Consider the following 24,104-nt stretch of genomic DNA (forward strand, 5'->3'; position numbering starts at 1 on the left):
AGATTCAGGCTGGATCAGTACCAACTATTAAGTGCTAGCCATAGTACTTGGGTTATCATGAGGATATTTAACACAGTTCCTGACACAGTCTTGTCACTGCAGACGTTTTTAGCCGAGAAACCTAAATCTTGGTTGAGTCACTTGCCCCAGGTCCAGATCCAGATTGATCTGGATCCAAGTGTAGAGTCTGCTGTGTCATGCTGCTTTAGGAAAGACTGGAGCTGTGATGAATTTCACCATCCCCACCCCCTGGACTTTGGTCCCCTCCAAGAAAAATCAATGGACTCCCCTCAACTGCTTACCCTTTACTACACGCAATTTCTTCTGACACACTGCCCCATCTTCTGCTCAGCCTGGAGATGCTTTGAGGGGAAGGGCTGTTATCCACCATCAGCTCAGATGTGCCCAAGGGCAAGAGGCCTTGTCACCCTGTCTTGGCTACTGTCTGTAGTGTTCCAGTGTCCCCCAGGCTTTACAAAGCTCTGCTCCCACCATCTAACTTGGATTTGATCCCTGGTGGCTGGGTTCACTTGGCTTTCTGCCTCAGGATTTTCTGCTAGGCCATGGCTGGTCTCACCTTTGCCCATCACCCGTGTAAACTGGCTGGGGATGTCTCCGTCGGCGACGGGAGCCGGAGCAGGCTCACTGCCATCAGTGGGAGCTGGAGCTGGTAGAGGTGGGTAGTTCTCCACAGGTGGAGGGTCCTTGGCCTCAGTGCCCTTGTCTGTGATGGGGTGGGCTAAAGGAGGCTCAGCACCTGGCAGCGGTGGCTCCCCTGGGGCCCCATCCTTGGCAGTAGGGGTGGTGGCGGCAGCAGCCACGGTGGCCTGGAGGACACTGTAGGCCTTGATAGGAGTGATGATGATCTGCTGCAGCTCCTGCAGAGCGTTTCGTAGGTTCCCACCTTCTAGCACATCCTGGATGGGAGGACACAGGCTGGGGTCACATGCAGACCCTACAATGAGGGACAGAGGATATCTACACAGAGGGTCAGACAGGGCTTGCAGAAGACTGGGCAGGACCCTGGGTTCCAGCACAGAGAAGGCATGTACGGGCACTGCAAGCCCGCAAACATATAGGCACACATTTCCTCTTTCTCATCAAGGTGAAACTCACGAAAAGGCAGTCTAATGTTGGAGTCTCAGGGACCCACCAAGGACAAAATCAGAGATTCAGACCCACACATTGAGTGGGGAAGAATACAAACAGAAGGCAGTGGCAAGGAAAGGGAAAGAGGAATGCAAATCAGTCAGATCAAATCAAATCAGAAATGGAAGGAAAATGAGTTTAGAAACAATCAAATGAAAGGAAAAGAGAGATCGTGCATACAAAGACACTCTCCTCTACCAGAAAGACCAGTAAGAAATGGAAAAGAAAAAAGGGAGAGAAGGTATAGAGTCAAAAGACAGAGATTCTGGAACCACAAACCAGGATAGACAGGGAGGGGAGCCTCTTAGCCACCAGCAAGTGAGCCCTTTGATGCTGGCTTGTATGTGGTCCCTGGAGTCTAGCTCCCTAGGACTGGGGCTACTGAGGCCAGACCTGAGGAGTTGGAAGGCCAACTCAGGGCCTTTGGTATACTGATACCACCAGGTGGCTGGGTGGCCTTGAAGATATAGATACCAGATCCTCACCTTCTCTAGGGACTTGAGGACGCTCTGTCTCTCACGTAGTTTCTGGATGCTCAGGGCTATCTTGTGGCGGGCACCTTTGGTGACATTCTGTGATAAGGGGAGAAGGTGACAAGAAGCTGGAGATGGGAGGCTGAGGTACTTGGGGGTGCCCAAATAGAGATTAAGGAGACAAAGGAGGCTTGGGCTGTAACGATGCCAAACTAGTGATGACCCCAGCACCTCCCTGATGGTCCCCTTGGCTTCACCTGAGACTCCAGGTGCTGCTCAGTCAGTGTCATCATCTCCTCGTAGCTCATCTGTGAGAAGAGCGCTGCATACTTGTGCAAGCGGAGGCTCTTGAGCCATGAGGGCACATCTTTGGAAAAGGAGGGAGGGTGAAAGGTCAGGAGTTTGGCCTTGATGACCAACGTAAAGGAAGGGTTGTGGGGATAAACCCACAGGAAGCCACAAAAATGCAAAAAATTGGAAGGGGGTTGGGAGGAGCTAATGTTCCATCAGCTCCTTCTTTATCTGCCTGGCCAGACCCTCTCGGGCAGCCTTCCCTGGGGAGGACATCTGACCCTTCTGAGCTGCTCAGCTGGATGTGTACTAGGATGACCTCACTGATTGCTTCAAAACTCTTCCAGGAACCTCTGATCCATCAGTTACCTGTGTCCTGGCTTCCTTGTCAGACTGGGGTGTGTGAAGACAGGGGGCTCCTCCCCAGTCAGACCAGAACCTGTTAGGGTAGATGTGGGGTCTCTCTGCTTAGTCTTGAGCCCTAAGAGCAGGGACTATCTATTCCCCTCAGACATGTCCCCTCCTCAGAGGGGTAGGCAGGTGTCAGCTACAAGCTCCTTTCTGCCCTCTAAACTCTGCAGAAGCCCCTAGAAATGGAGAAATGAGTCCTGGTGCTGCTCTCCCCAATGTACCTTTCATGCCACTTCCATCCTCCTGGAAAGTGTTCCGGCTGGAGCCCTGCTCCTCTGTCTGCTCACTGCCAGAGGAGGCCACGCTGCTCTGGGGTGAGAGGGGTGCGTGATCGGGCGTGGTAAAAGCAGCCCGGGCCCCAAGCTCCTCTGGACTCGGCCACTCACCAGGGGCCTGGGGGCTTGTAGGGATGAGTGACATGGAGCGCTTCAGCGGGCTGGGGTGGATTTGGCAGGGGAGACCTGGCCAGAGTGGGAAAAAAGCAGAAGATTAGGCTTGGGGATCCAACCACAGGAGACCATCCCCCTGCCGTCAGGGCCAGGATGGCAATTTGGCCCCATAATGTGCCAAAGGAAGGGACCTGGGGTCTAAGGGGAACCGCCTACTAGATATACCTCACTCCCTCACCCCCAACACCCAACCGATCAGCAAGCTGTCAGCCATTTCCCTGAACTTCTCCAGCTCCACTGGCTCAAGCCACCAGCACCCCTGGAGGGAATTACTGTCATACCCTTCTCACTGGTTTCCTGCCTTCACTCTCACCTCCTGCAGTCCACGCCCCTCACCATAGCCATAAGGATCCTTCTAAAAATGAAAATCTGACCAAGCTGGACTCCTGCTCAAATCCATGTGACTTCCTTTCACAGTGGAAACAAAATTCAAATGCTTCCACATGCCTAAAAGGCCATGCAGAACCTGGCCCCTGCTCCTCTCTAACTCTCCTCTCCTACAACCCGCCACTTGGTTCATGCCTATCCTTGGCTTCCTCCCAAATGTCCCTTTGTTCCTGAAACACTCAAGCTTGTTCTAGTCTTAGGACTTCTGGACTTGCTTCTTACTTTCCTGATCTTAGTGGTTGGCTCCCTCAAGTCTCATCTCAAGTGTCACCTCCTCTGAAGCCTACTCTAAACCCTTAATCTGAAGTCATGCCCCACTCTGCTGCCCCAACCCCAGTTACTCTATCACCTTACTGTCTTGTCTTTCTTACAGCACCTATCACAACCTGAAATTATCAAGTTATTTATTTATTTATTCATTGAGATGGAGTCTTGCTCTGTTGCAGGGCTGGAGTGCAGTGGCACAATCTTGGCTCACTGCAACCTCTGCCTCCTGGGTTCAGGTGATTCTCCTGCCTCAGCCTCCTGAGTAGCTGGGATTACAGGCGTGCACCACCACACCCATCTTTGCAGTTTTAGTAAAGACAGGGTTTCACCATGTTGGCCAGGATGGTCTCCATCTCTTGACCTTGTGATCCGCCTGCCTTGGCCTCCCAAACTGCTGGGATTATAGGTGTGAGCCACTGTGACTGGCCTTGTTTACTTATTAACTGTACCCCCTAGAATAGAAGACTTGTGATAGCAGGAACCTGTCCTATCTTAAACATTATATATTGTAATGAATGAAGTATGTAAGCTGCTTCCTCAACAACCTCGTTATGGAGCCTCACCATCTCCATTTTTTTCTGCAATGAGCCCAAACTGGCCACCCATGGGGCATGGTGGCTAAGGGTGATCCCAGGCCCTCTTCTGCAGGATGCTCCACACCCTCTGTCCATCCCACGTCTGAGATTGACAAATGAATCCAACTTTTTTTTTTTTTTTTAAAGATGGGGTTTCACCATGTTGGTCAGGCTGGTCTTGAACTCCCGACCTCAGGTGATCCGCCCGCTCTGGCCTCCAAAGTGCTCGGATTACAGGTGTGAGCCACCACGCCCAGCCAACGAATCCAACTTGATTTTCTTTTTTGAGATGGAGTTTCGCTCTGTCGCCTAGGCTGGAGTGTAGTGGTGTGATCTTGGCTCACTGCAACCTCTGCCTCCCAAGTTCAAGCAATTCTCCCTGCCTCAGCCTCTAAGTAGCTGGGACTACAGGCACCCGCCACCATGCTGGCTAAGTTTTGAATTTTTAGTAGAGATGGAGTTTCACCATGTTAGCCAGGCTGGTCTTGATCTCCTGACCTCAGGTGATCCGCCCGTCTTGGCCTCCCAAAGTGCTGGGATTACAGGCGTGAGCCACCATACCTGGCTTCCAACTTGATTTTTAACCACTCTCAAGACAGGGCAGGCTCCCATGAGCTTCCAGACCTTTATCTGTGCTTTTCCCTCTGCCTCGCTCACCTCTCCAACCCTTCTCCATCAGCCACTTCTCCCTTTGTGCCTTGCTAATATACCCCTCTGCTGCTGTCTCAGGCACAGAGCTTGCTGCCCTCCTCACTATCCTCCCTCTCGCACTGGACTGTGGGCTCATGGAGGATGGCAGCTCAGCCCAATTACTTCTACAACTCCATGATCAGGCACAGAGCATGACACACAGAAGTCCTTCCAATGAAGTTTCATAAAAGACAAAGGGGTGCTAAGAGGGCCTCTTAGTTCCACTTATCTCATCCAAAAGTACCCCAAGTCAGCCTAGACAAAAAGAAATAAAACAAAGCCAAAAAGCCTCATCCTGGGTAGGTGAGAACATCAAGGCCCGTGGAGCTGAAGCTGAAGCCCTTTGCCCCAGTTCCTATGGGGAGTTGATAGGCTGAGACAGAGCCCAAGCCTTGTTTCTGATGGAAAGGCTGGGGTTCCTGCCTGTGCTCTACTGACATCCAGCCCAGGAAGGAGGGCTAGCCTGATGCAGGCCCTAGAGCATCTTCCCTCAGCTGTGACAATACTGATGCTCCTTGCTAGGAAATCATCTAAGGGAGAAGGCAAGGCAGTGTTCCACCCCTAATATCACCTTCTGCTCTACCCTAGAGTGTCCGAGGTCCTCTTCCCAGGGCTTCTTCAGCCTCTAGACTCCCTCAGCCTGGGCTTCTGTCCCCATTCAGGACTCTTGAGGGAACATGGCACACTCTGGGCCCTGGGGGGCTGGGGAATCCTCAAGACAGGCCTTTTGGCCTGTTTTGGTGTTTCTGGCCTTCTTCCTCCCTTCTCAGCCAAGAAGGGGGCAGGCGAGGCTGAGAGGGCAGGAAATTACCCTGACTGGAATGATCGTGCAGTTCCTGAGGAGTCCTGCTTGGCTCCGCACTGGGGTGGAGGCTGGCCACAGCATGAGAATGACAAAAACAAGAATGCCGGCTGGAGATCCAGGGCCTTTCACTCTCCAAGAAATCCTGATCTGTCCTTGGCAGCACCCCAAACCCACGCTGGCTGCCCTCAAAGGCCAATCCTTGCTCCCCACTCAAAAATATTTTAATGATTTCCTGTTTCTTGCAACTGCCTGGAATCCGAAAGCTTCTCCTGTCCTTCAAGGCCCCCCAGAATGTGGCCTTCACACACTGAGGTCTGAGGGTAAAGACAGACCTGAGTTCAAATCCTGACTCTGACTCTGTCGCCTGTGTGTGATCTTGGGCAAGTCACTTCATTTGCCCCTCTGTCTCCATTGCCACATGAAGTCCTTAGCTGAGGGATAGGCACATGGTAAGCACAAGTGTCTGCTACTGCTATTACTCATTCAAATCCACTCCAGCCAGACCTGTCTGTACACTGTCCCCTCTAATTTTCCACCCCTGTGCTAATTTAATGTTGTGCTTTCTACTTGGAATGTCCAATTCCTTTTTCTCTTTTGGTCCAAACCCCTATCAACATTGTTGAATCTTGGTCCTTTAATAGCTGCTGGGGTCCCCATGATGGGGAGCACAGAAGGTATCAGAAGCAAGAAATTTATAGGTACCCTGCATGGGTTATCCCTCCCCTTGGTGAGGGCTGAGCATTTCCAGGAGGGGTACTTTTTGGTGGAGGTAGTGTAGCATCGTAGTTCAGAGTATGAGCTCTGCAGCAAGACTGCTTGGCTTTAAATCCTGGCTATACCACCTTGGCCAGGTGAGACTTAGCCAGTGAGTTTATAAGTATAAAGTTCTTAGAATAGCTCCTCGTAAAGACTGAACACTCAAGTTTTTTTTTGTTTTTTTTTTTTTTTGAGATGAAGTCTTGCTCTGTTGCCGGAGCTGGAGTGCAATGACGTGATCTTGGCTCACTGCAACCTCTGCCTGCTGGGTTCAAGCAATTCTCCTGCCTCAGCCTCCCAAGTAGTTGGAATTACTGGCACGTGCCACCACACCTGGCTTATTTTTGTGTTTTTTTTTTTTTTGAGATGGAGTCTTGCTCTGTCACCAGGCTGGAGTGCAGTGGCACGATCTCGGCTTACTACAACCTCCACCTCCCGGGTTCAAGTGATTCTCCTGCCTCAGCCTCCCAAGTAGCTGCAGCTACAGGTACGCACCACCAAGCCCAGTTAATTTTTGTATTTTTAGTAGAGACGGTGTTTCACCATGTTGGCCAGAATGGTCTCAATCTCCTGACCTCATGATCTGCCCACCTCAGCCTCCCAAGTGCTAGGAATACAGGTGTGAGCCACCATGCCTGGCCTAATTTTTGTATTTTTAGTAGAGATGGGGTTTCACCATGTTGCCCAGGCTGGTCTTGAACTCCTGACCTCAAATGATCCACTCGCCTCGGCCTCCCAAAGTGCTGGGATTACAGGCCTAGCACTCAATATTTTTCGGCTAGAATGATCATTATTAATACATCCTCCCATCCTGGAACTGTGATGCTCCATGACTGGTAAATGAGGTCCAAGGCGCCTCAGGTTGCTGTTTCCTGAAACTGCCCTTCTATCCCTTTATCTTCCCAGGTTCTCACCAGCAACTGGGAGGGAGGCAGGTGCACTAGAATATCCACATTAACTGGGGAAAAAACTGGCTCAAGGGGTAACTGACGAGCACTAGGTACCAGACAGTGGGGCATTTGGGACCTGAGGTTACCCCCATCTGCTGGCACACATGACATTTCACTGCCACTCTCTCCTGTCTTGCTTTAAACCAGTGCCTGCTGAAGGGGACTAGCCACTCTGAGGTTAAATCATCAACCACCCCCGCACCCTGAGTCAGGTCATGCCGCCTTACCATGGCTTGGAAAAGCCACCCTTCCTTATCCTGCATATTTCAACTAACATTTCATAAAGTCACTGGGATACCAATTCCTCCTGCTCACCCTAGCCTGTAGGGCTTTCACTAAGAGAGCTCTTTCAAACCTGCTTAGTTGGCAGAACAGTGTAGTGGTCAGAGGCAGGCTCTGGCATCAGACTGGTTGGGTCTGTTCCACCACTTGTTCTACGTATAACCTTGAACACATGACTTCACCTCTGAGTCCCAGTGTCCTCATCTGTTGAATAGGGCTAATGATATGGTTGTGATGCCGCTTGAGATCATATCTACAAAGTGTCTATAAAACAGCACCTAGCATAGTCAATGCTGAAAAATGTTACTAGCTATAATAAACACCTTGTAGCATGAGTTTTGTCTTATACAGACAGTGCTCTCAGAAACAAAGCTGTAAATTGAGGCTAGATACAAAAATCCATAATGACTGAACTGGAAGGGACCTCAGATGACAGGATCCACACTTCCACCAAGCGTCATAGCCTAATGTCCTTAGAGGCCAGGTATATATCAGAAATGCCCAAAGTGGGGTTGGTGCAGAGGCAGACTGGGAGCAGAGGCAGACTGGGGTGCTTGTGCAGAGTCTAAAGAGCATGCTCAACATTAAGCTCTATATTATTGTTGCCACTCAGAAAACAGGTCTTGCTGAGTTGCTAGATCTTTTGACTTCTCAAGAGAGGCTGGAAATCTCATTTCTAGGGAAGCATCCACATTTATTTAAAAACCCAACACAACAAAACAAAACCAAAGTATGGGTTCAATAAGACATGTCTGTAGGTCAGATTCACCTTTGGGAAAGCCAGTTCACAGCTCTGCATTGCCTCATAAAGCTGAGGCCTAGAGCTTATGCGACTTGTCTAATGCCACAGAGTGAGGGAGCTCTTACCAGTCCAACCTTTTTCAAGTAGACATGGCCTTCTGGGACACCACCCCCACTTACCTGTGTTTGTGTTGCTCCCAATACTGTTGATGGCTGGCGGCACTGAGCTGGACGGGTGGAAGGGCACGTGTCCATTTTCCCGGGGTGGCTTGTCCTGCCAGCCTGGCCCTGCCTCCCCAGGGCCCAGCTCTGCAGGGCCCCCCCACTCATCTGAGCCTTGGCGCGAATGGTAGGAGGGCTCTGGCCGGGAGCGGAAGCCACTAGCCAGCCGCTCTTCCAGGTGGCTCAGCCAGAGGGCCAGTGCGTTGCGGTCCTCCAGTGTGGTGGCTGGGTGGATGAGGGCATAGGAAAGCAGCTGGCGGCTCTCCTCAATGAAGGCATTGCTCTCGATTGAGTAGGCCAGTACTTTCTGCAGTAGCCTCATGTACTCCGACTTGGCCTCTGTGTTGCCTGGCTGAAGCAGGGGAAGGTGGGTCAGCAGGAGGGATACCACCTTCTCTTTGGACTCCTGCTGCCACTGGCTGACGATGGCTACAGAAGGGATAAGAAGAAATGTCAGGAAAGCCAGGGTGGGGTACTCCTATTCACCTGAGAGCACTGCCTATGGCCTATTCCCTCATATTCCCTCAGCTCCAATCTCCTTTCATAACAATCTCCTTTCCATAACTCCCAACCTTATCCCTCATATAGGTGAGATCAAACACTGACCCTGCTTCTAGCATTTTTTTCTTATTTTTTTTTTGAGACAGGGTCTCGCTATGTTGCCCAGCCTGCAGTGCAGTGGCTATTCACAAGTGCAATCCCACTATTGATCAGCATGGGAATTTTGACCTGCTCCATTTCCAAACTGGGCCAGTTCACCCGTCCTTAGGCAACCTGGTGGTCCCTCGCTCCTGGGAGGTCACCATATTGGTGCCACTCTTAGTGCAGACACCCAATCAGCATAGCACATCATAGCCCAGCACTCCTGGACTCAGGCAATTCTCTTGCCTCAGCCTCCCAAGCACCTAGTACTACAAGCACATGCCACCACACCCAGTGTAATTTTTCTTGGTTCTGTAACTCCTGATCTCAATAACCTGCAGTGCCTTCCAATCAGCCAAACTTGCTACTCTGGAATCTGAACTCCTCCTGTCCCCAGGCTTGCTCTCATGCTTTATCTCCATGATCCTTTACTCCATTCTTCATGGCCTCTATGCTGTTTCACCTGTCAAAAAACAGTCTCCTTCCTGAATGGAGAAGGCAGTGGTATATGGTAGTTAAAAGCTTGGGCTCTGGAATCAGATGGTCTAGACACCCAAGCTTATAGCTGGATCTTAATAAGCCACCTTGAACCTCACTGACACTAAATTATCTGTAAAATTTTGGCGATAATTACAGTACCCAATTCACAGTATTGCTTTGAGATTCAATGAGCTAGCTAAGAATGGAAAGTGGTTTGGCCTTTAGGACATAGTAGATGCTTGCTATTGTTTTCTCTCTGCTTCTAGATTCTCCCCTTCCAATCCATTCCATACATGTAGATGCATTTATCTTCCTAAATCACAACAAGATGTCATGTTCCTGACCAGGAGTTTACAATGGCAATCAGCAAGCACCAACAGACTCAAGTCCAAGAACTCCTAGCCTAACATCACCTTCATTTCCAGGGCACTCTCCATCTCCCATTCCTCCAGACAAAGACTCAGCTCAGGGTATCTCCCCATCTTCTCTGGGGTTCTCTCCACAGTATATATTCATCCAAGTTCCACACTTGGCTGAGATTCAAGGTTTTGGTCCGCAACAACCTCCTTCCTCCTACACAAATTCTCTTTGGTAGATGGCCTAACTTACTGACCTCCTCCAGGAAACATCCCCTGGCTGTTCCATGCCATGGTCATCTTGACCTTTCCTTTCTATCCTACTGTGTGAGGACCTGAGTCTGCCCTGTGGAGATAAGTCAGGTTTCCCTTTTCAACCCAGAAGGGAAGTCCCTAAGAATATGGCCCCAGGCTGGCCACATCAAGGAAGGCTTGGGGAGGAACTGTTACAAGTCTGACTCTCCCCATCAAAAACCTTGTTAGTGCTGGGTGTGGTGGCTCACACCTGTAATCCCAGCACTTTGGGAGGCTGAGGTGGGTGTTCAAGGCCAGCCTGGCTGACATGGTGAAAGCCTGGTTTTACTGAAAATACAAAAATTAGCCAGACTACAGTGGTGGATGCCTGTAATCCCAGCTACCTAGGAGGCTGAGGTGGGAGAATCGCTTGAACCCAGGAGCTGGAAGTTGCAGTGAGCCAAGATCATGCCATTGCACTCCAGCCTGGGTGACAAAGTGAGATGCTGTCTAAAAAAAAAAACAAAAACCTTGTTAGCTAAACAGGGTGGAAGATGGAGATAGTGCTGACAGGAAAGGAAGAGGGATAAAGAATAGCAATACTTGAGAAAAGAGACAAAGATTTAGGGCTGAGGCCAACTATGCTCTCACCCGTGGGCAACTGAGCTCACACCTGTAGCCAAATCATTCGTAATGATTTACAAATACCTCACAATAAAGGAGTTCTGAGAGGTGTGCTAATCGTGAGGTCTTGGAAAAGGGCAAAGGATCTGGCTCTAACCAGACAGAACTAGGACCCCAAAGGAGTGGGTGATGAAAAGGAACAGGCAGAGATGTGGCATATGTCCCGTAACTACCACTTACTGGCCATGTGACTTTGGGCAAGTGTAATCACTTCACTGAGCTCTAATCTATCCGTAAAGTGAAGCCCAGAATCATTCCTACCTGGCATGGCTGCTATGAATTATGTGAGGCCATAGCACAGAATAGGTCCTTAGTAAACACTAGCTGCTTTTGCTAGTATCATGGTTATCATATCTCACTGTGTCTCCCTCCTTTCAAATACACACAGAGATTCTAAAGATACAAGCCAATCTCCTGGCCCAGGAAACCAAGAGGCTGGGAATAAACACCTGTAAGGAAAGTCTTGGAAACCTAAATGTCTGAGGGTCTTTCAATCCAAGTTTCTTAGACCTTTAAGATTCCAATGACACCTAGCATGCTTCAGGATTGGCTTAAAAAAAAAAGTTCTGGCCAGGCACGGTGGCTCACGCCTGTAATCCCAGCACTCTGGGAGGCTGAAATGGGTGGATTATGAGGTCAGGAGATCGAGACCATCCTGGCTAACATGGTGAAACCTTGTCTCTACTAAAAATACAAAAAATTAGCCAGGTATGGTGGCATGTGCCTGTAGTCGCAGCTGCTCGGGAGGCTGAGGCAGGAGAATCACTTGAATCTGGGAGGCCGAGGTTGCGGTGAGCTGAGGTCATGCCACTGTACTCCAGCCTGGGTGACAGAGTGAGGTTCCATCTCAAAGGAAAAAAAGTTCCATGGACCTCTGGTCTCCTCTACCCACACTGAAGGATGGACACCTGGCCTTGCATCAAAAACTCAAGAAATGCCCTTTCCGTAGCACTATTTCTCTGATTGATCTGCTTAGAACTCTGTGGCCTAGAATTCACTCCTAATTCTGCTTAAATCTGTAGCCCTAGGAAAATGAATCTCACACAATTCCTAACTTCTGGCTATAAAGACTGCGGATTTTCTTGACCTAGGGCTCTCTGCTCTAAGCTTCCTAGACAGAATACCTGTTAAGTTTTTGTTTTTTGAGATGTAGTCTCGCTCTGTTGCCCAGGCTGGAGTGCAGTGGCTAGATCTCAGCTCACTGCAACCTCTGCCTCCTGGGTTCAAATGATTCTCCTGCCTTGGCCTCCCAAGTAGCTGGGATTACAAGCATGCACCACCATGCCCAGCTATTTATTTATTTTTGATGGAGTCTCACTCTGTTGCCCAGGCTGGAGTGCAGTGGCATGATCTCGGCTCACTGCAACCTCCACCTCTGGGGTTCAAGGATTCTCCTGCCTCAGCCTCCCAAGTAGCTGGTGTAAGGCCGGTTGCCTCACCGGGAGCTCGGATGCACACCTCCCACCCCCTTTGTCCGAAAGCTCGGACATGCTCGGGCATGTTCCCTTCTCCCCTTCTCGCACAGCCTGGCCTTCCCTTAAAGAACCCAGTATGCAAGCGGGGTCTTGTGATTCTAGCCAATAGCAGCCGAGTCTTTCTAGCCAATAGCAGCTGAGTCTTTCTAGCCAATAGCAGCCGAGTCTTTCTAGCCAATAGCAGCCGAGTAATTCTAGCCAATAGCAGCCAAGTCCTGTATGCAAACAAAGGCTTGTAACCTTACCCAATAGTAGTCCTGCTCTCCCACAACCAATCGAGCTCCTTCACGCCCTATAAAACCCCACATCTGAGAGGAGTCCGTGCGACTTCTCTGGCCCCTCCTGTCAGGCCGCAGAACCTCGCCCAGGAGCCTGAATAAACCCTACATATTGGATCTTCTTGTGTTGGCCTCAGTTTCTTCTTTTTAAACCCGGCAAGAACCCAAGAACAAACCTTACAGCTGGGATTACAGGCACATATCACGACACCTGGCTGATTTGTATATTTTTAGAGGAAGAGGGTGTATCATCACGTTGACCAGGCTGATCTGGAACTCCTGACCTCAGGTGATCTGCCTGCCTAGGCCTCCCAAAATGCTGGATAACACTGTGTCTTGCCTGCTACTTTTTTTTGTTATGTTAGCCAAGCTGGTCTTGAATTCCTGATCTCAAGTTATTTGCCCACCTCGGCCTCCCAAAGTGCTAGGATTACAGGCATGATACACCATGCCCAGCCAAGAAAATACCTGTTAAATCTATTCATTCAAAGACATCAACTCATATTATGTCCACAGCATTGCTTACAATTAATAGTAGAACCAATACCACTACTGCTGCTGCTACTACTATTACTGACAATGGCAATAACATATGGCACTTCCTTTTTTTTTTTTGAGATGGAGTCTTATTCTGTTGCCAGGCTAGAGTGCAGTGGTGTGATCTCAGCTCATTGCAACCTCCGCCTCCTGGGTTCTAGCAATTCCCCTGACTCGGCCTCCTGGGTAGCTGGGAGGTGCACGCCACCGTGCCCAGCTAGTTTTTTGGATTTTAGTAGAGACGGTGTTTCACCATGCTGTACAGGATGGTCTCGATCTCCTGATCTCAGTATCTGCTGTCTTGGCCTCCCAAAGTGCTGGGATTACAGGCGTGAGCCACCGCATCCGGCCGGCACTTTCATTCAGAATGGATACTGTTCATTGAGCATTTACTATGTGCCATACACTATACTAATATGACTGTTTTTCATCCGTTTCAAACCTGTTTTAGCATCCACATCTTGCAGATAAGAAAACAGATCTGGGAAGGTGAGGTCACATACCCCAAGTTGACAGAGCCAGTAAGCGACACAGCTGAGATCCGAACCCAGGCTCTGTGGGCCTCCAGAATTAAGAGGAACGTTTTTTCTTTTTTGAGATGGAGGCTGCTCTATCGTGCAGGCTGGAGTGCAATGGCGTGATCTTGGCTCACTGCAACCTCTGCCTCCTGGTTTCAAGTGATTCTCCTGCCTCAGCCCCCACCAGTAGCTGGGATTACAGGTGCGTGCCACCACACCTGGCTAATTTTTGTATTCTTTTTTTTTTTTTTTTGAGATAGAGTCTCGCTCTGTTGCCAGGTGCCAGGCTGGAGTGCAGTGGCGTGATCTTGGCTCACTGCAACCTCTGCCTCCTGGGTTCAAGCAATTCTCCTGCCTCAGCCTCCCGAGTAGCTGGGACTACAGGCACATGCCACCACGCCCAGCTAATTTTTATAATTTTTTAGTAGAGACGGGGTTTCATCATGTTGGCCAGGATGGTCTCAATCTCTTGACCTCGTGATCCGCCTACCTCGGCCTCCCAAAGTGCTGGGATTATAGGCATGAGCCACTGCGCCTGGCCAATTTTTGTATTCTTAGTAGAGACAGGGTTTCGCCATGTTGGCCAGGTTGGTCTCAAACTCCTGACCTCAGGTGATCCAACCGCCTTGGCCTGCCAAAGTGCTGGGATTAGAGGTGTAAGCCACAGTGCCAGGCCAGGAGAAACTTTTTACCCACAACCTTTTATGTCACCAATGCCAAGTCTCTCTTCTTCCCTAGCTTTCCAAATCCCCTTCAGTATCTGCCACTCAAAGCCAGGAAACCTCATTCTCTTGTCTGTCTTCACTTGAACCAGCTGCCAAGATTACAAAGCTGGCCTTTCAGGCCATCTCCATATCTAAACATCATTTTCCAAGGCAGATCTGGCCTTCCTGAAGTCAAGAACTTTTATCTTTCCTGCTCTCCCATCTCCACCTGGCACTTGATCAAACGGTAAAAACTCTGTGGTACCCTCTTTTCATAACTTAGTCCTAGAGTTTTCAGTTCTTGATGAGAAAGAAGATAGTGATTCCCATTAGGGACAGAAAGTCAAGAATGAAAATAAACAAAAATAAAAATAAAGAAGTTGAGGATATGCATCCCAGTCAAAAAAAACAGTTGCCTGGGCAGTATGCTTCCTCCTGTGTAAAGTAAAGATTATAAAAAGCTGCTGAGAAGATGCAGGGAGATGATGCATGTAAAGCATCTGAGAGTGCACCCAGAGTAAGCATTCAGTCTGTGGCTCAATGATGGGTGTTTTCCTCTCTTCTCCAGTAGAGTCCAGTCGGCCTGCCCCTCCAGCTCTACCCTGACATTTTCAATCGCTGTTGTTTAGGCCTTGCAGGGTAGCCAGAGGCATCTGGGACAGAGAGAAGCCTTGTCTAGTCCCTCCCCCACTCCAGAGTACTGCCAGGACCCCAGGGCTAAGGGGACCAGCTTCTCCTCTGGTACTGCCAGGGGACATGACAGAACAGCCCCAAGGGTTGGGCTCAATGCAAGACCTTGTTCTGCTGCCGAGAAAGGGGAGACTGGTTTTGGACGAATGGAGGCTGACTCCAGGGAAATGTGTATTCATGTGTCTGTGTGGTGGTGGTGGGGAGGGCAGGCCTCCCATGACTGAGAAGCATCAGTGAGTACTGGAACTGGTCCAAGGAATTTGAGCAGCCTCAGGCCCCTTGGGGTGAGTCCAGCTGGGGCTAGAAATGATGGGTGGGGATGGAACTTCTAGTTTCCTGCCCAGATCAGAAAAGTCTGGCCCAGAGTGGAGGCACAGCAGAGGCCCAACGAATACCTGCACAATTGAACCCAGATGGTCTCCTGGAAGGTAGTAGTGTCTGTGCATATCATGTGCCTCTCTAGGATCCCCTAAGCTCAGGTCACTCCGTCTCAGGTTCTAGCAGAGTATATTGAGTGAGAGCACAAGTTCAACAGGCAAATTTGCTGGGTTCAAAATCTAGCTCTGCCTCCATGATCTAACTCAATGTAATTGTGGGCCAGTCCTTTAACCTCTCTGATCCTTGGTCTCCTCTTCTGTGCAATGGGGACTGTAAAGCCTCTACCTCACAGGGTTGTTGTAAAGAATCAATGAGACAATCATGCAAAGTGCCTAGTATGTGGTAAGTGCTCAGTACATTTATTATTGTTGCTCCTGGTTAAAATCTAGAGCCCATGCTGTTACAGGGCTGGTGGGAACAGTTCATGTACAAGAGCACATCTGGGCCTTCCCCTTAAGATTCCCGACAGGGGTGGGGAATTTCACACAGTTATTTACCAAAAACAGACACATCTCTGGTTCCTTGGAGCTAGATGCACAACAAGCAATGATGAAATTCTGGAGGTGGGCGGATGGGGGAAGGGGCTGGGGAATGCTATGACGCCAATAGCTCCTTCTCACCAAGCTGCAAACCTGGACTCTGCAAACATGGAGAGGCTGAGGAAGATGGTGCATATAAATGTCCTCCTTGGCTATAGTGGCAGCAGGGGAGAACTGGCCAGGTGACCAGAGCTAAGTAGGTCATGACCCTAGGTCCTGGCAAATCAAAGGCACCAAACAAGACTTCCATAAGAGCAAACCCATTTTAATATAATGGGCTAGTGCAACAATTGTAGTAGCCTCAGGCACCAGTCGGAGGGGCTAGGATTTGGCACCAAGCATGACCTTCTCTGCCTCACCCCAGCTCACACTGACACAGGGGAGGGCCAGGGGGCTCACATTTTTGTTTGATGAACTGTCAAGCAGAGCCTGAAATTGGAGGGTGGAGGCCAGGGTTGCGCTCTGGTGACTCACTTGCCACTGCTCCCTCCTGACCTCAGTTTCCCCACCCAGATTCAATTAGCCAGAGAGGGAGGAGTTTAAACCTGCTAGATATGGGGACTGACTCAGAGGATAGGAAGTGGGAAGAAAATACAGGAAATGTCTCCCAGGAAGCTACAGGACCATGGAGTGAAGGGGAATTCAGCTTCCCTGACCCTAGTCTCCTCTCTCCTTTCCATGGGAACAGCCTTCCGGTCCAAGTTAGCATCAGGGAAAAGGAGAGGGGCAGGGTTATTGTTCTAGCTCCAAAGAGGCAGGGAAGACAGCACCTGGAGAATGAACAGGGATTACAACAAGGGACAACCTGGGACCTCTCCTTCCTTGTTCCAGAGATCCCTGGAATATTGCTTTTCTGTTCCTAGGTGTTGCCTCAGGTCCTGCTACCATGAAACTGATGCTGGCTGCCCGGGCTGGAGGACTTCCCTACACCTTCCCAGCTGCCCGAGAGGAAGCGATGACCTAGGCCAGGCTTTCCACAGCTATAAGCCCCGATTCCCCACTTCTAGTAGGTCACAAAACAATATCCTTACTACCTTCCTGGGCCTACCCAGAATCAGCGTCAGCATCAAGACAAGTGGTTCTCCACGAGGTGCACACAAGAGTCAACCAGGGAGCTTTAATCTCCAGGGAAGGACCTGGGCATCACACTATTTTTAGAAAGGCCCTGGGGGATTCTAACACAAAGCTAGGGACATACTCACCTAGGTAAATTTCTCTGTGCTACCTGACCTATCTGAGCAGGAAAGAGGCAACTGGGCAGCTCTGACCCAAACCCACATCCAAGGTCTCCCTGGAGAACTGGAGGAAGTAGTAAGGTTAGCTGGGTGGGACATGGAGATAGAACCCAGATAAAGCTGGGGATTTGCCTCACTGTTCATCTCTCCAGGTTTGAAAAGACCTGAAAAGCTTAAAAAAAAAAAAAAAAAAAAAAAAAAAAAGGGCTTGGAGACAGGCAACTCTTAACCGGGGACTAGTGAACCAACTGAACTCAAGAATTGGTTTGTTGAGTAGGTATGCATCTTTTTGGGGAGGGTAGGGAAGAAGGGAAGATTTTCTGAGTGGTCTATCCCGATAAATATTAAGAACGCTTGTTCTAGAATAATGTGCTGGGCTTCTCCCAAAAGAAAGAAGTATCCTTGGCTGTGGCTTTGTCTTCTTTGGCACATTATTTCAGAGCCCAAGAAGTACCTGGAAAGTACCAGGACAACCCCTTCATCGTCCAAATGGGGATCCTGAGGCCCGAAAGGGTCAGGCAGGACTGACCCAGGTCACAAGAGGTGTTAGTGGAGAGCTGGATCTACAATTCTTGGGTGTCTCATGTCTCAGGACAAATGAATCCACCAGCAGGGCATCGCCTGTCACACTGCCTGGTTAGCAGAAGAACCTGGGTATTCATTCCCAGGTCCAACCCCTCAAGGTTCAGATCTTAGTAGGTCTATAGGGGGCAGAAATCTGGATTGTAACAATCACCTATCCCCAGTGATTGAGATGATGATGCAAAGTTTGAGAAACACCAGGGAATGGGAAGGCCATAATGACCAAAGGAGAAACAAGAGTATGAACAGTTCCTTCTTTGAGGCAGGTCTCCAGGCCCAGAAAGGAGCATCTTCCTTTACAAATAAGGCAGATGGGGTTCTACTTGAGGGTGGGAGTGAGATAGGAGGCACCTGCCTCCCTAGTCTTAGAGCCTTTAGGTCTACTAGACAGCAGGCATTCAAGACCCTACCAGAATTTACCTCTGTGATCACTTCTCTTTCAAGTTATGCTTTGCTCCAGTCCTGGCAGCCTTCCTGCTGACTCTGGAACACACCATGGCCCTCCCTCATTCTAAGTTTTCCTTATCTCTCCACCCATTTAAGTACCAGCTTATTATAGTCTCACCATCTGACATTGGGCTGTGGATAAAAACCTTGATTCATATATTCATTCATCATTCAATTCCTTTCACAGCACTTCTCAACCTTGGCTAGGCATTACCTCCAATATCCCACTGCAAATCATCTGGGAATGGGCCTGAGGTTATTTGTATAAAATGCAGCATGTCTTTCAAGGGCAATGTGGTGAGAACAAATATTTTAACTGCATATACCTCTAAACTAGCGGTTCTGCAGAATCTGATGAATTCATCCTAGAGATGTTTAAAGTGTACTCATTACATCACTATTTGTAAGAGCAACACCACATGTACCATATGGAAGAGTCTATTGGTCAAGGGTGCTAAAGAGCTTTGAAGTCAAATCTGAACTCTACTGCTAACCAATTGTGTGACCCATGGCAAGTCACTTAATATCTCCTGACCTCAGTCTCCTCATTTGTAAAATGGGGGAGTAACAGGGCATACTCTAAAGAATTGTTGTGAGGTGTAAATGAATACTTAGCAACGAGATATAGAAATATGTGCTGAATATGGAACAATCTTCAAATCATATTGTTAAGTGGTTAATATGCATGTTTGGCCACATATATTCAGACAATTAAAACAATGACAAAGTTGGAAGGAGAATATGTATGTGTTCATATATGTAGGGAATTTATCTCATAAAACGTAAGAAAATGAGAACATGAAGTCTGGAAGAAAAACCTCACTTTTCACCCTTTGTACTCTGATTTTAATACAAGTTCTGAAAACAAAAGCAAAACCTAAAAATACTCAAACCACTACCAATAAGTACTATTGGTGATTCTGATATACAGCTAAGAATGGTACCCAGTGGTAATCCAACTGCCTGCTCAGGATGGGGCAGTGGGGATGTGTGACGAAGCTGTGTAAGATACTGGCCTGCCCCAAAGGAGCCCCCACTCTAAAGGCAGAGCCGTATCACAAACAGAACTTCTGCCCTTAGTGTTAGAGTGGTGGGAAGGGTGGCAAGGGTGAGAAATGGCTGAGCTCTGAGCCTACTACAGTGGAGCTGGGTTCTTATTGCTCTTTGTCTAGGACTAAGAAATTACTGCCAGACCAGGAACTCAGCTAGTGTGATCCCTGGCCTGAATAACCATCTCCTCACTACAGTCATGCTGCTTCTGTGACTTCTACATAAAAACTCAGTAAAATAAGGGTGACTATTGCTAAGGCAAGTGGGCCTGGGAGATGAGGGAGGCCAGGCAGCTGTGTGGCTCCCCAAATCCCAATCCTAGCAGTCCATGCTTGCTTCTTCACCTGTAAAATAGGGCTAATGACAGGTACCTACCTCATAGGGTTGTTGTGAGGACTAAATGAGTTATTAACATTAAAAATAACAACTGACAGTTATTAAGTGTTTAAGCTATAGGTGTGTGAATTCACTGAATCCTCACAACTACCCTAGAAGGTCGATATAATTATCATCTTGATTTTTTCTTTCCTTTCCTTTTTATTACTGAGATTACATACTTCTCAGGATATCATCTTGCATTTAAGATGAGGAAACTGAGGTACAGAGCGGTTAAACTACTTGGTTATAAGACAAGTAACAGAAATGAGATTTAAACTTAGACAGTCTGACTTGAGAGCCACACAAGAACATGCCTTTTTTTTTTTTTTTTGAGACACAGTTTCGCTCTCGTCACCCAGGCTAGAGTACATTGGCGTGATCTTGGCTCACTGCAACCTCCGCCATCCGGGTTCAAGCAATTCTCTCACTTCAGTCTCCCGAGTAGCAGGGATTACAGGCGAGCACCACCATGCCCAGCTAATTTTTGTATTTTTAGTAGAGGTGGGGTTTCACCATGTTGGCCAGGCTGGTCTCAAGCTCCTGACCTCAAGTGATCCACCTGCCTCAGCCTCCCAGTGCTGGGATTACAGGCCTGAGCCACCACACCCGGTCAAGAACACTGCTTTTAAAAGTTAATATACAAGTAAAGATAGTACTTGGCTTGTTGTAAGGGCTCAATATGAACTATTATAAAGAAGAAGGTGCAAACAGTTGGGGTGACTAATTTGGACAAACTGCATGGAGCCCCTTGATTCCCTACCCAGCTAGCTTTCAGGTATCCACTACCCTCCCTCTTCTCTGGCCTCCACCTCTCCCATTTGTCACTGGTGCCAACAGCTCTCCATCCAGCCCTGTGGAGGCCCAAACAGCCAGAGCAGCTTCAGCAATAGCCTCTGACTCCTGTCTACAACTGGGGCTTAAGAAAGAGACAGGTCCTAGAGAAGCCTGGCTCACCCATGCCAATGCCAATCTCACAGGACACAGAGTGCCTCTCTAATAAGTACTTGGGGAACTGACAGGATGAACTGTATCTAAATTCTAAACTCTCTGGAAGCTGCTTATGCTTTAAATCCAACCTGCCTTTGAGGGTAAAGAATAGTATAAGATGACATGAATTTTGGAAGAGTTCTAAAATTCCCTCCTAGCCCTGATATCCTGAAGCTTAAGAAATTAATTACTGGCCAGGCACGGTGGATAATGTCTGCAATCCCAGCACTTTGGGAGGCAGAGGCAAGTAGATCACAAGGTCAAGAGATCGAGACCATCCTGGTCAACACAGCGAAACCCTGTCTCTACTAAAAAAATACAAAAATTAGCTGGGCATGGTGGCGCATGCCTATAGTCCCAGCTACTCGGGAGGCTGAGGCAGGAGAATTGCTTGAACCCAGGAGGCGGAGGCTGCAGTAAGCTGAGATTGCGCCATTGCACTCCAGCCTGGCGTCTGGCAACAGAGTGAGACTGTCTCAAAAAAAAAAAAAAAAAAAAAAAAAAAAAGAGGCCGGGCGCACTTTGGGAGGCCGAGGCGGGTGGATCACGAGGTCAAGAGATCGAGACCATCCTGGTCAACATGGTGAAACCCCGTCTCTACTAATACAAAAAATTAGCTGGGCACGGTGGCGCGTGCCTGTAATCCCAGCTACTCAGGAGGCTGAGGCAGGAGAATTGCCTGAACCCGGGAGGCGGAGGTTGCGGTGAGCCGAGATCGCGCCATTGCACTCCAGCCTGGGTATCAAGAGCGAAACTCTGTCTCAAAACAAAAAAAAAAAAAAAAAAAAAAAAAGAAAGAAATTGATTACTGCTCACCTTCTATCCCCCTTTCATTATGACTTTAGTCTGTTCCTTTCAGCAGCCCACATAAGCCACTCTCAATGATCTTCCTGTTAGGGGGAGTTTCCAGTTTGTGTTGCCTTCTCCCATGAGTCCACTATTCTATGCCTGAGGATTTATGGCAACACAGTCCCAGAAGACCCATGATGACGACTTGGGAGGTAAGGGATTCCCCACCCACCAACCCTAGAACCCACAGTTTTTAGCCCCATTGTTGGTTTGGCCTTCTTAGCCACGTGACATCTGTTCCAGGTCTCTCTCCTGCTGTGTTCCCATCTCTAAGGGTGGAGACTCACCAGCACTGTTGGCCTCCGACTCCAGCAGGTGGATGTCATTGCAGTCCGCCAGTGAGTGCTCTAAGCAGAGCTGCAGGAAGCGGGCCTGGGTACGGGTGACCCGTTTCAGAAGTGACAGCAGGGCCACTGTCTGCTCACACTCATTCCAGCCCTTGAACCAGCCAGCGAGGATGCCCACCTGGTCTCGGAACATCATGGTGCCGGGCCTGGGGCCAGGGTGGGGGGACGGCGGTGGCAAGGGCCAGCGCCGTCACATGGTCCCGGCTCTGGCCTCCTGTTACCTTTCCCCTGAGGGCCAGGGCTTAAGGACGTTTCTGGGCGTGGTGGCAACGGTTGGTGGGGGAGGAGGAAGCCTGCTCACATGGGGGAGGTCTTGGTCCAGCCACGCCTCTTCAGTCTCCTGAAAAAGGAAGCAAAGGGGTCAAACAGAAATAAGGGGCTGAAACTTGTGTGATGAGTGTGGGCTGAGGGAGCATGAAGGCCTCATACGTTTCTCTTTCAGGGTACTTGCTCTGCTGAGCTCCTAGAAGAAAGATGAAGCCAACACCAGATATTAAATCAACTTTCACTCAAATCTCCAAATCCAGAAAAAAGGCTTGTTGGGACTTAGATGCCTATCTCAGAGACCCCAAGGAGATGCTGGCCCTCACACCTGGCTATCATAGTGTCAAAGGAAGTGGATTTAATGTAGGAATTGGAAAGATTTTTCAGAAATGGGAAATAGGAGGCTGCAAATTATGAGAAAAGATATGAATTGATGGCAATCTGGCCCAAGGTGACATGACTAAGCAGAGCATATCTTTGACCTTGCTGGTTTCTGGCCACCTTCTTTGAAAGCTGGACACTGTGACTGCTAACCTACTGATAGGACTCTAAGGGCTCTCGCTCTCTTTTTTTTCTTTTGGAAACGGAGTCTTGCTCTGTTGTCCAGGCTGGAGTGCAGTGGTACAATCTCAGCTCACTGCAACCTCTGCCCCCAGGGTTCAAGTGATTCTCCTGCCTCAGCCTCCCGAATAAGTAGCTGGGATCACAGGCGTACACCATCATGCCCAGCTAATTTTTGTATTTTTAGTAGAGATGGGGTTTCACCATGTTAGTCAGGCTAGTCTCGAACTCCTGACCTCGTGATTCGCCTGCCTTGGCCTCCCAAAGTGCTGGGATTAGGCGTGAGCCACTGCGCCTGGCCAAGGGCTCTTTAAATTACTTCAAGCGAGACCCAAAATGCTGAGTAGAGGATGGATGGTAGGGTAGTGACCTTGGCGGAGATCTCAGATATGCAGCCGGCCATCTGATCAGTAACTGGCTGGGTATCTATCAGGTATGGGGATGGTCAGAGGCCTTTTCAAATATCACCACAGGCTGAGGGAATCTCACCCTCTCGAACCCAGCTCCCTGACTCTGGAAAACGTACAGCTCTGATTTTTCAGATTTTACCTACTTCTACTCTGAGGTGAATCACTCCCTGCCCTCTTAATTTCCCCGAAGGCTGCTCCAAACCCAAACTCTCTGTTTGGGAAGTCCCCCTGACTTCCAGAGACGCCAGCCTGTCTCAGACTCCTCCTGGGAGCCAAGAAAATGCCAACCTGAGGGGAAGGGGACAGACCAAAGTAAAAAACTCACCAGCTAGGAAGTATCCAAATTCCTCTCTTAGGAACTACAGATAAGTTACTTCAACTGGGCAAACAACAGATCTATTTTTCAGTTTGCTGGTTTCTGGATACCACCCTGAAGCCTTTTTCTAAGTATCTTGAGGTCTCCACTCAACATTTCCTCCATCTGTCTCTCTTGCAACCAGTGCCCTTGGCTGTATCCTCAAACCACATTCAGCTCCATCCCCCTTTGGCTGCCAAAGGACTAAGGCTCCTTGGACTGAGAACTTCATACAAAGACCCATTGAACCTACTGGGCTCAGGTCTAAGGGAGCTACTTATTACTCTCTGAACTTCTGTGCACTTGCTGAAGAGAACTGTGGGATGCATGAGGCAATAGCTGTGACTTGCCTCATGGATCTCCTGTGGGACCCCTAAACAGAGCGAACTGGCCTGGTTGCCAATCCCTTTGGATATAAGAAGCAGGAAAGGTATGAGGGAAAATGAAATCTTGCTCCAAGTTAAACAAGCATCCAACAATTTTTTTTTTTTTTTTTTGAGATGGAGTTTTTTGCTTTTGTTGCCCAGGCTGCAGCGCAGTGGCAGGATCTCAGCTTAACACAATCTTGTAACCACCGCTTCCTGGGTTCAAATGATTCTCTTGCCTCAGCCTCCCGAGTAGCTGGGATTACAGGCATGTGCCACCACATCTGGCTAATTTTGTATTTTTAGTAGAG

General features: G+C 49.0%; 1 protein-coding gene across 2 annotated transcripts in view; it reads right to left on the reverse strand.

The window, feature by feature from the left end:
• Nucleotides 1-24,104, reverse strand: part of SAMD4B (sterile alpha motif domain containing 4B) — a 45,733-nt gene that overhangs the window by 7,983 nt on the left and 13,646 nt on the right. For both annotated transcript variants that reach the window (XM_021676567.2, XM_021676568.2), the window contains 6 exons: nt 21,779-22,178; nt 8,407-8,877; nt 2,546-2,785; nt 1,880-1,989; nt 1,635-1,721; nt 578-917 (listed from right to left, as the gene is read on the reverse strand). In XM_021676567.2, coding sequence (XP_021532242.2) covers nt 578-917; nt 1,635-1,721; nt 1,880-1,989; nt 2,546-2,785; nt 8,407-8,877; nt 21,779-21,974 — 1,444 coding nt within the window. In that variant the 5' untranslated portion in view covers nt 21,975-22,178. The remainder of the gene's footprint in view (nt 1-577; nt 918-1,634; nt 1,722-1,879; nt 1,990-2,545; nt 2,786-8,406; nt 8,878-21,778; nt 22,179-24,104) is intronic.

Source organism: Aotus nancymaae, unplaced genomic scaffold, assembly GCF_030222135.1.
Source record: "Aotus nancymaae isolate 86718 unplaced genomic scaffold, 86718_ANA_hifiasm-v0.15.2.pri h1tg000028l, whole genome shotgun sequence".
Classification (NCBI taxonomy): Eukaryota; Metazoa; Chordata; class Mammalia; order Primates; family Aotidae; genus Aotus; species Aotus nancymaae.